This window comes from Crocodylus siamensis, chromosome 13 (assembly GCF_052110815.1).
Source record: "Crocodylus siamensis isolate JL-2025a chromosome 13, ASM5211081v1, whole genome shotgun sequence".
Classification (NCBI taxonomy): domain Eukaryota; kingdom Metazoa; phylum Chordata; order Crocodylia; family Crocodylidae; genus Crocodylus; species Crocodylus siamensis.
The window spans coordinates 17,379,898-17,394,470 of record NC_143407.1 but is presented as its reverse complement, the minus strand read 5'-3'; the positions used below and the strand labels follow the sequence as shown (position 1 = coordinate 17,394,470).

The 14,573-nt window shown below is 56.2% G+C and overlaps 1 protein-coding gene across 3 annotated transcripts in view; it reads right to left on the bottom strand.

Annotated features, from left to right (window-relative positions):
- Positions 1-13,398, bottom strand: part of LIMK1 (LIM domain kinase 1) — a 35,808-nt gene extending 22,410 nt beyond the window's left edge. Inside the window, exons 1-2 of one of the 3 annotated variants that reach the window (XM_090025457.1) lie at positions 13,196-13,398; positions 9,487-9,583 (exon numbers count right to left, since the gene is read on the bottom strand). In XM_090025457.1, coding sequence (XP_089881583.1) covers positions 9,487-9,583; positions 13,196-13,253 — 155 coding nt within the window. In that variant the 5' untranslated portion in view covers positions 13,254-13,398. The remainder of the gene's footprint in view (positions 1-9,486; positions 9,584-13,195) is intronic. The other 2 variants (XM_090025458.1, XM_090025456.1) reach the window with 2 other exon arrangements.
- Positions 13,399-14,573: the final 1,175 nt, after the last annotated feature.

Genomic DNA, 14,573 nt, shown 5'->3' with positions numbered 1-14,573 from the left:
GCAGAAAGTAACCAGTGGGGTCCCCCAAGGTTTGGTACTTGGACCAGTGCTTTGCAACATCTTCATCAATGATCTGGATGTGGGGGTGAAATGCACACTGGCAAAGTTCACCAATGACACTAAGCTGTGGGGAAGTGCAGCCATGCATCAGGGTAGGCTGATGATCCAAGCGCACCTAGACAGATTAGTTATGTGGGAGGATGAGGACCAGATGCTGTTCAACACTGAGAAGTGTAATGTGCTCCATGTGGGGAGGAAAAATCCACAACAAACTTACAGACTTGGTGCTGCTATGCTAGCTAGCACCACATCTGAAAGGGACCTGGGGGTCATAATTGACCATAAAATGAATATGAGCCACCAGTGTAATGCTACAGTTAGCAGACCAAACAATATACTGGCATGCATCAACTGATGCATCTCAATCAAAACCAAGGAAGTTATTTTCCTGCTCTACTCAGCATTGGTGAGGCCACAGCTGGAGTACAGCATCCAGTTCTGGGCATTGCACTTCAAGAAGGATGTAGAGAAGCTTGAGAGAGTCCAGAAAAGAGCCACTCGTATGATTAGAGGCCTGAAGAGCAAGCCATATGAGGAAAGGGTGACAGATATGGGACTGATAAAAAAGAGAAGACTTTGGGGGGATTTGGTGGCAGCTTACAAATATATCAGGGGTGAGCATCAGGGGCTAGGGAAACAACTATCTACCAAAGCGCTCCAGGGAAAAATCAGGAGCAGTGGTCATAAACTCCTAGAAGAAGGTTTCAGACTAGATATAAGGAAAAATTTCATCATAGTTTGTGTGACCAGACTCTGGAATAGATTCCCAGCAGTGGGGGTGCAGACACCTACCCTGGAGGTCTTCAAAAGGAGACTGGATGCATAGCGGTTATTTGACCCTAGCAGTCTTTCCTACCCAAAGCAGGGGGGCTGGTTCCTTCCAGCCCTAAACTTCTGTGAATCTGTAAAAAACAAGAGGATGCAGTGGAGCAGTGCTGCTACTGCTACCAAAGACCAGGAGCAGCTGATGAGCTAGATGGGGATGGCTGGAGAGCCCTAATTAACACCAGTTGGAAAGATGCCTTCTCCACCCCTTGCCTTAGCAAGGCTGGTGGAATAAATGGCAGCAGCAAGTCCTGTGATCGCAGGATCACTTCCTGCCTCAAATCAAGGCTACAACAGATGACTGCGAATGTGGAAATCTACATCATATGATCATGAACGCCTCGTTCCTCCTGAGACTGGGGAGGCTTGGTGAACGCCTGCAGGCAGGGGTGTGGCGGCAGTGGCAGAGGTGGGGGTATGGCGGCAGCAAGCAGAGACTGCAGGCAGCGAGCAGTGTTGGTGGCGGGGGGGCAAGTGTGGAGCAGTGACCACCCACAGACATTGCCGTTAGTGGCCAGTCTCGGGGGGGCAGGGCCTATCTCAAGGGGTGCATGTGCACCCCCTACATATCACCAATGCATATGATCATGACATAAGAGAGCCCAGTACATCATACCAGCTGCAAGCCAGCCTGGCAAAGACATGGCCAGTCCAAGTTCCAGCAGGCACAGGCATCAAATCTGCTCTCCCCCTAGGCACTATTCCCAGCTTAACAATAACAGTGCCACACCATGCTGTTCAAGCACACTTGTATCCCCAAACTGCTATCAATGAGCCACCTTCTCCTCACTTCCTTGGGCCTGAGTGGTTGACAGAGCATGGGGCCCAGACAACATTTTTCCACACTGCCTTAAATCCTTTCAATCTGATGGTTCCTTCCAAAACACCAGTTCTATCAATACCTACGGTGTACTGAGACTCCCCAAGTCTAATTCTCCCCTCTGCATTCACACAGCCTGCTCCACTGTCCAGTCCTGTCCTGTCTCTCCAGCTCACATAACCACTGCTCTCTCCATGTCCTGTCTTTGGTGTATAGGCACGTGATCCATAGTTAATTTTACACACCCTCCCCCTCCCCCCCAGCAGTTAGGGCTGATATTCTTGCCTGTAAGAGGTAAGTATTTCCAAGTGGTGTATCTTCTCAAAAGCCCAGCTTCTTAAATGGACAGTGAATATGGGAATTAATTAGCTGTGTAATGGGGAACAACTTCTTCTTGGTGACTCCCAAAATAGGACATGATGTCACAGATTCACTTCCTATTTGAATGTGGCAGTAACAGTGTAGCAATTTACTTTCCCACATGATGTTGCTGTGAAACTACAGCCTGAGACCTGCCCACAAAGTGAGGCCAGAGAACAAGTTTTAGTGATGAACCTACCGACAGGCTGTCATCTACCATTTCTATTTTTATCACAGCTACTAGTACTGAGTATCTGTGTAATCCTGCTTGTTATGCATGCTGTTATGGTGCCTCTTAGCTACTACCATTACACATATGTCACCATTTTGCCAGCCACTGGACAGCCCTATGTTCTGTTTTGGTAACTTTGTGTATTTTTTTCCTCCAAGTCCTCATTAGTATGACAGAGACCGTATGTGTAAGGAGGAAAAAGAGAGTCTCTGGACAGGAGTTACCTCCTGGACAGCCTTGTGGACAATCATTCCTCACAGGGAAAGGGTTTGTGAGTACAAGTCCCTAGTCCACATATCAGGTTCAGACCTGATATTCATTATAGTGGAAATTCCTGGGCCTTAGTTATGATCTAAAGGAACTGGGGTGTTGCACAGGCAACCCCAAGGGGGACCAGTGATGCGGCAGCCACTCTTGGTAGTGGCAGAGGAATGGTGGTGACCCTTGGTGGAGTGGAGAGACAATCCCCAGATGTAATCCCTAGCAGTGAAACCCAGCATCAGTGGTGACAACTCTGGTGAGAGCCTCCCTGTCCAGCACTTGCTACTTTGACTGGCATAGGTGGTAGAGTCCCCATAGTAGAGTGGTAACCCTTGGCAGGGAGGAACAACAAGGTCCCCTGGGGCTGGCCTCCCTGCCCAGAACCTGCTACTTTGGCTGGCATACGTGGTAGGCCAATGAGAAAGCGACCCTGGATGAGTCTCCCTTCCCAGCTAAATGGACTAAGCGGTGGCTCCCCTGTACTGGTTTGCCACGTAACCAAGAGACCATTAACTCAGTAAGGTGTGGGGGTTTCAGTCAATGTTTAATAGTTAATACTTTCTTCAAGGGTGTGCGCTTGTCCCTTTGTCTGCTGTAACACACAGTTTAGTTTAATGTTGCTAGTGAGTGGGCAAGTTGTTCACTTTAGAACACCCAGTTAAAATTTGTTTTCCCAAGTTTTGAGAGGAGGGCTCAAGCTTGATTTGGAAAGTTGGTGCTAAACCCCTGAATTTGAACCCAATCCTTGTTACAGCTTGCCAGTGGCTGGCAAATCGGTGACATTTGTATAATGGTAATAGCCAGGAGCCCAGGTCCTGGATCAGGGCTTCACTGTGCTAGGCACTGTACAGACAACTCTGGAGTGGTGCCCATGTGCCTTACTCACTCTGCAGCACACACCTGCCTTGGTCAGACTGCACTCAGCATGAAAGAAACACATATTCCCTAAAAAGAGCATGAAAGTATGGGCTTGATTCATAAGAGAGTGAGGATACAAAATGCAAATGCCTGCCCCTTATCTATCATGTCTTATCAGTGGAACTGTAGGCATCCTGCAAAGGTCAGTAGCATTATCCCAATGTAACATATGGGAAAACTGAGGCATGGGGCAGTACCCTGCCCAGCGTCACCCAGCACAACAGTAGCAGAGCCACTAACTCAATCCCACTGCTTTGCAGGGACAAGCACCACCCCACAGCAAGCAAGGGCAAGCACAAGAAGCTGCCTCATTCTACAGCTCCCAGAGCAAGTGCTCTGAAGGAGAAAGAGGCAGGACACCCACTATAGCTTTGTGACAGTCTTTTCCTGCTGGCTCCAGCAAGGAGGAGCTTTGGTTCTTCATTCACCTGGCTTGTGCCAGGCTCCCTAGTTCAATGGGATTAAGGGACAAGCAACATGTTCAATGCTAGGAGCCATCTCCTGGGCACCAGTTCTGCAGCAATTTGCTGTCCTTTGTCAGCAGAATGAAGTCTCCCTAACACCCCTCCCTTGGGGCAGGGTGGCAGGGATACCCCACCTCCTTCAGCACCTGTACTTAAAGAACCATGTGTGTGCAAGGGCTGTCCCCCACAGTACTGCTCCCAGCCAAGGGTCACAGGCCAGGCACCTTCTGACGGGATAAGGGGCAAGGCCGCATGGGCAGGCAGGCTCAATTCCCAGCACATCCAAGGGCCCATTCCCAGGGCCGGGGGGCTACAGAGCAAGGGCCTGGCCACAGGCCAGGTCTTTCCAAGGGGGCTCCACTCCTGGCATAGCTGGAAGCAGTGCCCCTTATTGGGTGCTGGTCTCCATGCACCCCCCAGCCCTACAGCCCCCTGCCTCTGGGCAGCAGCCGAGTGCTCGTTTCCACTGTCTGGGCTGAGTTGCCTCTCCCGCCGGGCCAGGATGGCCCCACTCAGGGATGGGTGCTGGTGGGGCAGGGTGGAGAAGTGGGCGCGGTGTGGGGCCCCCATGGGTGTAGGCGCAGCAGGGCACAGCCCGGTCCCCCGGCCAAGCCGGCACCCTTCCCGGGCAGCTGCCCTCCAATTGCTTCTCTTGAGCCTGCTGGGGGAGCTGGGAAGCACTGGCTGGGCCGAGGGAGGCAGGTCGCAGCAGGGCTGTGGGCACTGAGGCGGCAGCTCCTCCCCCCACTCCTCTGCGGCTGCCCTGCAGCAGGACAAGGGGTGCTCAGCCATCCTGCCACGGCCCCGCCTCAGCACAGAGCGGCATGGCGATAGCGCCCTGGCCAGCACACTCCCCTTCCCACCAACCATGGGCCTGGCTCCAGCTCCTTAGGCCAGCTGCAGTGGCCAGGCCAGAGAGCGAAAACTGGCAGGGGTTAGCAGCCAAGAGTTTGACTTCATGAGTGCACTGTCAGCCCCACACTGTCCCCAACATCCTCCCAGTGCAGCACTGTGCACCCTGCTCTACCCCACCTCCATCCTGCCCAGCACAAGACTCTTCTCTGCCTTTGACCCTTTCCCTGCCCAATATGAGGCCTTGTTTGTTGCATGCGAGAGGCGGCACTTGCAGCCTAGCATTCTCACCCCCAGCTCTGCTGCTTCCCATACCTGCCCACTGATCCAACAGGAAGGGACATGGACAGTCCTGGTGCTTACACCTGCTCCATCTGCTGCCTGTGCTGGGGGCCAGGATGATAGACAGAGACAGTATTCACTGCTTGGTGTGACAGGACCTGAAGTCACAGCATTTAATATGTATTGGGTAGGATCTCCAGAGGACCTCAGCCAGCCTGGGAGCAGGCAAGCCTAGGATGGGATTTGGGGCTCCAGGCTGTGCCAGTCTTAACTGAAACAGCTCTCCAGGACAGGCGTTACAAGAGCTGTGCACTAGCAATTCATGGAAAGGTGCAGTGCAGAAATGAGGGGCAAAGCAAACAGATTCAGCAAGGGCTGGCCACATCAGAGACCTTCCTCGGCCATTTTGACTGCTTAACATTTGCTCAACCCAGAGATCAGAGTTCTCTACACCCCAAACAAACTGCTTCCTCTGTGCTTCAGCTTCTCCATATGTGAAACTGGAACAAGGATGTATATAGGAGGTGCAAAGAAACACCCCAATGCACACAAACACCCTTGTGTACACAGAACTGGTTACATACAAATGTGGACATACGCACAGATAGACATGCAAATATGCAGATATACAGACATGCACACACCAACTCAGATGCATAGAAATACACATAATGTGGATGCATATGCACACTACAGTACAGACACTAGCCTGGGTGCATGCAAATGTGCCTGCATACACAGATATGCACACTAAGAACAGCCCTTCAGTGCAGAAGCTTGCAAACTTTTGGTGTAGGAGGATCTTTTCCTTTCCCAGAGGCTGGGAGGAAAGGCTTGGCTCCAGTTGCAGCCCCCCAGAATGTTTGGTTCATTTCAGACTTGTTGAGATCACCCCCATCCTGACTCAGCTCCCAGCCTCCAGCAACTGGCCTGGCCTAAGCTGCCTGCAGACTGGACCAGCAGAGATGGAGAAGCAGAGAGTGACCAAGAGGACAGTCTGTGAAAAGTGACTGTGGGGCAGTTGTCCCCAGTCAAAAGGCAGCAGGAAAGAAGGGCAGGATGTAGCCAGACACCCTCTTTCTCTGTCCCCTAAGCTGGCAAAATTGCTATCACCCAGGCAGCTGCCTCATGCCCCCAAACACAAGCCATACCACCCTATTACCCCCAAGCTCACAGTGATATAAAGTCTGCAGCAGAGGCAGGCCCCACGTGAGTGCCAGAGTAGTGCCCAGCTCCTGCATGACCACTTACTTGGCTTTGGCAGTCAGGACGTGGCTCTTGAGCACAGCTGTCAGCATCCTCCGAGCCAGTTCAGGGGTCAGGAGTCACGCTGCTCCCACTACACCAAGCAGCACTCCCTGTCCCAGCCCCAAGAAATCTCCACCAGCCAGGATAGGGTGCTGGACCCAGATGGCTGATGAGAGCCCTGTCCTCAGCCTGGGGTCCCTCCCCCTAGCTAGGATGAGTGAAGCCCCACACAGGATTAAGGTGTCTCACTCCTCCAGCTGCTTCGGAGAACTGGAAAGTGAGCGAGAGAAAGAGAGAGGGAGGAAGAAGGGAGGGACCAGGGCTCCATGACATCACCCCTTCCACCCCGCCTACTCTCTGCAGGCCTGGTAGAGACACCCTGCCCTGAGACCAGCAGCCCAAGGAGGAAAGAAACCAGGAAACTAAACTGTAATCACACAGGAACAGCACTTCCTCCATGACAGTGCAGCCTGCATAGTGTTGGCCATTGAGGACCTCCTGTGGGGTGCACACACTTCAGTGTGACATTTTCAATCCACTAGCCTTGCTGACACTCTCATGATAACACCCTTCCCCAATCCACATGTGCCTGCTATTTCCACTGGCATCAGCGTGAAGCAATGAGACATCCCTGCTGTCATGAACACACTGCTAATGCTGCCTGTACATGCCTTAATGTCTCTGCCAGTGCATCCATTTCTCATATCACTGTACAAACCCACAAAGTGCGAGCATTACAGCTGATGTCCTCAAACTCCCTCCTCACTCTCCTCTTAGAGCAGTCCTGCAAGTGATGGTACACATCAGTGACTTGGATGAGGGGGTAGAAAGCACCCTGTTCAAGTTTGCTGATGACACTAAGATGTGGGGGGATGTGGGTGCACTAGAAGGGTGCAATAGGCTACAAGCTGACCTTGACAGGTTGCAACGGTGGGCGGATGAGAATAGGATGGGGTTTAACACTGATAAGTGCAAGGTGTTGCACATGGGGAGGAAGAACCGGCACCACACTTACAGGTTGGGGAACTCCCCTCTTGCCAGCACGGAGGTGGAAAAGGATCTTGGAGTCGTCATTGACTCCAAGATGAACATGGGCCGGCAGTGTGGGGAGGCAGGCAAGAAGGCCAACCGTACCCTGTCATGCAGCCACAGATGCATCTCGAGCAGGTCCAGGGAGGTGATCCTCCCCCTCTATGCGGCACTGGTCAGGCCGCAGCTGGAGTACTGCGTCCAGTTCTGGGCGCCACACTTCAAGAGGGACGTGGATGATATGGAAAGAGTCCAGAGGAGGGCCACTCGTATGATCAGGGGTCAGCAGGGCAGGCCTTATGAGGAGAGGCTACGGGACCTGAACCTGTTTAGCCTCCACAAGAGAAGGTTAAGGGGGGACCTTGTGGCCTGCTACAAACTGGTCAGGGGGGATCAGCAGGTATTGGGGGAGTCCCTGTTCCCCCGTGCGCTGCCAGGAGTGACCAGCAATAACGGTCACAAGCTGGCGGAGGGTAGGTTTAGAGTAGATATTAGGAGGCGCTACTTCACAGTCAGGGCGGCTAGGGCCTGGAACCGGCTTCCAGGGGAAGTGGTGCAGGCTCCTAGCCTGGGGATTTTTAAAAGGAAGTTAGATGAGCACCTTGCCAGGGTCATCTGACCCCGGTGCTCTTTCCTGCCAAGGCAGGGGGTCGGACTAGATGATCTACCTAGGTCCCTTCCGACTCTAGCTACTATGAAACTATGAAACCTATCGAGTGGCACAAGCATGCCCCTTTCCAGTGCAAAGACACAGGAGAGATCCAGTGCATCCCCCCAGTGGGAGCGAGTGCTCCCCTCTTAAAATAATGACATTTCTCTGGTGGCAGCAGCATCACAGCTCTGGTGGCTGGCAGCACTGCTGCAGACCACCCTCCAAGTGAGGCTTTAAGCAAAGGACCATCTCACCTTGCGCCAAGCTGGCACCAGTGATGGAGGCCCAACCCCCATCCTCCTACCCTGGTTCCAGGACCCTCCTGCCCTGCCACACCAGAGTAAACCAGAAACACCAGGCTGGACAGAGGGATTTCAGCACTGCTCTGGCTCCAGCCAGCCTTGCCAGCTCCTCCCCATCCCTCGGGGACTCCAGGGTCTGGGATGCACAGCCCCCGCTGGCTCAGGCTCAGCAGGCACGCAGGCTAATGAGAAGCAGATGTCTCTGGTTCACATGCTCCCCAGCTGCTGCTGCTATTAATGGCTACCCACTCACAGCCATGCTGGGGGCTGCGCAGCAGAGTGAGCAGCCAAGCCACCAAGACAGAGCAGCCCAATTTCCCACGGAAATGTCGCTCACAGCACAGGGGCCCAGCAAACACCATAGAGCTTAGGCCAACTCCTCCACCACAACTCCACCTGCCGGAAGAGGCTGGGACTGAAGTACCAAGGCTATCCCCGCACAACCCGCCTTGCATGCCTGCAGTACCCTGTCTGAGAGGGCTGAACTGGGGCAGCTGGGAGCTCCCTCGCAGCAAGTGCTAGCACACAGAGGCCCTACCCTCCCAAGAAGGAATCATCAAGCTGAAGGGTTGTTGCTGAAAAGAAGCCAGGGAACAAGGAGTTCCCTTCCCCAGGCAGCATCTTGTGTCCTGGGAGATGGGGTATTATGATGCAGGTGTCATGCTATTGAGGGTTAGTGGCCTTACACCACACTAGCAAGGCCACACTTACAGCTGCAATGGTGCACAGTGCATCCAGGACTCCTATCTATTGCTTGGCATGTGTGGCTGTGTATCCATGCATGTATGAACATAAAGGCTTGTGTGTAAGGCAGAGGGTTTTTGTCAGGGTGGAGAGTGTGCATGTGCACAAGTGTGTGTGTGGTGGCTGAGGGAGAACATGTGTAAGTATACACATAAGAGGGTAAGAATATATCCTATCCAGGGTACACCATGTTGTGTGTTGGTGTGTATGACAGAGTTTGTAAGCATGCAGGTGAGCATGTAAGGGAAAGTGCATATACCTTCTGTGTGTAAATGCTTGTGTGTGCGCTTGCATGTACATACATGCTGCCACCTTGTGGCTGACAAATGGGTGCATCCGTGCGTGCTCCTAGGCTGCTATAATCTCAGTGCACAGCTGCCAGCCTGGCTGAAGGCAGCAGTCCTGGACTGTTCTGGGTTCCCCCATGCAGCTCCTACCTGAAGCAGTCCGAGTGCCAGTCTGCATTCAGGGCCTGGAGGTACTGTCCATCGTAAATACTGTGGCCACAGCTCGCACATACAGGCAGGTCACTTCCTGTGGGCACAGGAGAAGCACAGGCTGTCACACTCTTGCAGGACATGGCCTGAAACTTGGCAGGCCCAGGCAGGCAGGCCCTTCTCTGAGAATGGGCCACCACATGCAGAGAGACTGCACATGCTGCTGAGGCAGGAGTCACAGTGAAGGGACAAGACAGGGCAGTGCAGCACAAAGTCACTGGCACAACCCTGAGCGTGGTCCTGGACCATTCTGTCCCTTATTTTCCCCACCAAAGAACAGTATGATGTAGCAGCTTCCTAAAGCTGATGCAGCTTTGTGCCCTGGAGGCCTGTGACTTGTGGCTGTTGAGGGCCTCACATTAGGGTTGCAGCGATACAGACTTTGGGGGCCGATACTGATAGCCAATTTTTAAGGAGGCATAGTGGACAATACGAATCTGATTACTGATACCAGTCCAACAGCTTGAGCTTGAAGAGCAGTGCCCATTGGGTAAGTCTGGTTTGGTGGAAGGGGGAGGGAAGGGGCATGGGGGGTGGGGTGGGGAGCAGATCAAGGTCCCCGCAGTGAGGGAAGAGTGGAGCTGGGGCTGAGGCAGGGGCTGCCCAGCCAGGGCATCGTCTGGGGGATGCGGGAGGGTGGGGGGCTGCTGCTGCTTTGTGCTGCTCACCTGCACTCGCCTGCTCATCCAGTAGCTCCGGCCACTGCTCCCACTGCTCATATGGGAGGGCACTGGAGGGGTGTGTGTGCCCCCGGATATGCACAGGGCAGGGTGGGACGGGGCTACGCCAAGCTCTTCTCAGCGGGGAGGGGCTGGGCCAGGCTGCACTCAGGGCAGGCAGTAGCAATGCTGGGAGGGGGGTTGTGGGGGCTAAGGCAAATTTGGTGGTGGTTGCAGCCTCCACATGTAACCTCCTCCCAGCGCCACCACCGCCCACCTCAAGCGGAGCCTGGCCCAGCCCCCACTGGGAAGAGCCCACCCTGCCCCATGCAGTTCTGGGGGCACATCCTACCCCAGTGTGCAGGGCTTCAGCTCCAGCTCTTGCTCCTGGCTGCCTTCCACCCACTCCACCCACCTAGTGCCCTGAGCAGCTTCCTGTGGGCAGCCAAGTGGTTGGAAGGTGGTTAGGAGCTGAAGATGGAGCTGCAGCCCCTGTGCTGGGGAAGAAACTGCCTGGTTGCAGCCTTCCCCATCCACCTGGCTGGATGTGTGGAGCCCAGCAGCATCTCTGCAACTTCCTTGTGCTGCCTGGAGCAGCACAGCAGGGAGAAGAGAAGGAGGAGGATCTGCTGGAGGCAGGAGCTGAGCAGTACCCAGGCAGCTGCAGCTGCACTGGAAGCAGTCCTGCTGGGGAGCTGTGTGCACTGGCCAGGGCTGTGATGGTGTTGCCTGGTTGGCATGGGACAGATGCAGGCAGGAGCATGGTAGGGGCTGCCCCATGCAGGAGCAGGAGCAGGAGCAGGAGCAGGAGCAGTTCAGCCCCGCATGGAGTGCTGCAGGTGCAGCCACCAGCTGGATATTATCGATTGGTGGGCGCCTGTCTGCAGGCTGGATCCAATCAGTTTGCAGGGCAGATCTGGCTTGCAGGCCATATATTGTCCACCCCTCCTGTAGGACAGGAGCAGCTACTTATGGGGTCCAAACACTCCCATAAACATGCCTGGTGAGACCTGGCATCATGTGCCCTCAACCTGAGCTCATTCCCCTCACTAGATCTGTGCCTTGTGCTGCCCCAGAGACACTGGCTCTTGCCCAGATACCACACTGCCCCAACCCCTCTGCACTACCCCATGACCCATACTGTCCCTGTTCCTTTCTCTTCCAAGAATCAGGCCTCTTCATAATCCCACTCCCTGTCCTGCACTGTCTGGCCTTTCCTTAACCAGAATTCATGTAGACCTTGGCCAGTATGGGCCACATCATGGCACTATTAAAGTATGCATAAAGCCCCTAGCTGTGCTATGCCTCACCCATCCGCCCATAGACTGGGCACTATCAAGGCAGGCTGCTTCAGAGATGTGGCAGGATGTACCAAAGCAGAGTAGGACAACGAAGGACAAAGCAGACAGATTAAGGGCTGCCCACTTCACAGACCTTTCTTGGGTTCCCTTGGATCCATCCTTGGGTTGGGATCGGGTGGGGAAGCTGATTGTCCAAGGGGATGTCAGGGGGAAGAACTGATTGTCCTGGGGAAAAGCTGGATTCATGAGGGAAGGCTCTGAGGAAAATGTGGGGAAGGGGTCTTGCTGTAGTGAGGGAAGCAAGAGGTTGGGATGGGGAAGGTGGGAGAGCTGAGTGGGGGGGCAGGGGGCAGGTGTTGGGGAACAAGAGGTCCAAGTAGGCAGATGGAACAGACTGGGTGAGCTGTACAAAGGCAGGGGGTCAGGTTTGTGAAGAGAGCAGGAGATCAGGTATGGAGAAGCAGGAGAACCAGGTCGCCAGATGCTGGAGGGGGTAGGGGAAGTAAGGTGATGGTTTCTCCCAGGACGCAGGGTCAGGCAATAAGTTTCAACAGGCAAAGAGCCTTGCTTTTAACCCAGGCTGAGAGTGAAGGGGTGTCAGAGGATGTTGGAGAATCGTTGCTGTATGAGGGGTCCTCACTGCTCTTCCTCTGGACACAAACCACTCACCAGCTTTTGGAAGGGGAGGCACAGGTTAACTGGGGCCATGGGGGTCTGTGGAGACCCCAAATGGCTGAGTCAGGTGCAGAGGTAGAGCCAGGCGCTGCAGGGGGTGGAAGTGGGATAGCATGAAAGTGGAGATGCTGGCTGGCAGCAGTAAGGTGATAGTCAGGCACCGTGGGGGATCAGGGCTAGAGCAGAACAGTAGGTCAGGCAGAGAAAGAAAGCACAAGGGCAGTAACAGGAGACATTAACCACTAGGACGTCACCAGACCAGGAATCACTGGGGCTGGGCCATGCTGGACTGGTGGCTTCCGCCTGGTTTGGGAATCTTCAAGCTACAAGCTTAAGCCTGGCCAGTCCTGGTGCTGGAGGGGACAGCACCCTTGGCTTGTGGGAAGGGTGGAACGAGAGACATGCTAACCAGGCGAATGCCCCGCTGCCAGGGACACCACACACAGAGGGGGAACGGGGGCAAGCTGCACTGTCCAGCTGCTGGGGGAGAGGATCAGGCTGCGTCAGAGAAAGGCAGCTGGTGCCCCTGGAAACGGAAGCCGAGGTGAGCCAAGTACCATGCCCTGCGCTGGGAACAGGCCCCAGGGGAGCCTCCCATAGCGGAGGGGCTGAGGGGACACGGGGCGGGGGCCCTGCTCGAGCGGGACTGAGGCCGAGTGAGGGGCATGTGCAGCACGGACACACGTGGCAGCGCCCCGCCGGGGCTGCCTGCAGCGGGCGAGGCCGCGGCCGTACAAAGGGCTGGGGGCCGGCGGCGAGCATGTCTCCGCGGCCCCGGCGCTGCGGCGAGCGCATGATTCAGCCGCCGCCCGCAGCACCGGCTGCCGCCCGCGCAGCCCGCCCGCGCCCGCGCCCGCCGCAAGGTCACGCCCCGGGGGGGGGGGGGGGCCGCGAGTGCGGGCGCCGGCGCGCGGGTGCAGCCGCGGGCAGCCAGGCCGAGGCCGGGGCCGGGGCCGGGGCCCTCCCCTCCCGCGCGGCTGCGCCCCGGCCCGGCAGCCGCAGGGGGCTACGCACCTTCGTCCTCTCCCATAGGCTCGTCCCTCCAGGTGCAGCAGAGGAGCATCAACCGCATCCACCCCGCTCGCCGCCCGGCGGGTACCCGCGCTGCCCGGCCCCGCCGCCTGCGCCCGGCTGCTCGGCGCGGCGGGCTGCGCGTCCGCGTCCGCGTCCGCCTCGGCTCCGGCTCCGGCCGCCCAGCGCGGCGAGGGGCAGGGCTGCGGCGCGGCGAGGAGGGGGCGGCCGCCGCGCGGGATCGCTGGGAAAGCGGCGAGGGCGGGGGCGGGCGGCCGAGCCCGTGCTCCCGCAATGGCTCCCGCTGTGCCCGAGCGGCGCCTGCTCAGGGCCCGGCGCGGCCGGCGGGGCCCACTGGGCGCCCTGGCCCCGGCGGCGGCGGCGGCGGCGGGCGAGGAGGGGCCTGCCCCGGGTGCTGTGCGGCGGGTGCCCGCCAGCTCGGAGGGGCCCGGCGCTCTGGGGCCGGCAGAGCTGCCCCGCCACGCGGGAGTGCCGGCGGGCACCTGGGCTGGCCGCCTCGCCCGCTCTGCTCAGGTGCCTCCAGCGGCCGCCCTGCGCATGCACCTGGGGGCACAGCCAGGCCTGGAATTGCGCTTGGACTCTTGGGGGCGGTCTGCAAAAAAAAAAATTAAACAGGTTCAGGTTTCATATCAACAGAGGACAGAGTAGCAGAAAGCCAGAATGTCCTCTATAATGGCCACCTTACAGGTCATCCAAACAGGACACATTTCACCTGAATTTGAGGCCCAGACACACTGCATGAGAACACAAAGGGCAACCGAAGAAGTCCTCCTTTAGACACACGGCAGTGACCTCGCCTCTCTACCGCCTCCTACCTTTGGGATAGATAACTTTAAGCCTGGCCCCTAGCTGAAGACGGTGGGCTTGTGGGGGAAAGGATTCTGCTGGCTGAAGCCACGGTGGAGCACAAGGCCATTCCCCCCGTTGTCACACTGGTCACGTTATTGAGGAACTCGAGGGCTGATGTGGAAGAGGTCAAAGATCCACCTGAGCCCAGCAGTCCCTGGGGAGAGCACAGCTAGGGCCTGCGAGAGTCTGTAGCCCATGACACCAGGGAGCAATATTCACCTGCCCTCAGCCCTATAGCCTGAATGACCAACTGCCATTCACAGCTGAGCTGGCTGGGGGCAGCCTTTGGCACAAATGCAGAGCAAGGCTAAACTCACCTGGCCTATGGTGTAGCACAGCACCTTAACCACTCTGTCCCTGCACCCCTTAATGTGGCAGAAGCTAGTGTCATAACATCCTCAGCTCAAGAGCAGGTGACAACATTAACCAGAACACTGCCCCACTGTCTATTCTTTGCTAATCCTGTTGCCTTGTTGGTCCCTAGTTCTCTCCACTCTTGTATGTCCTTTAT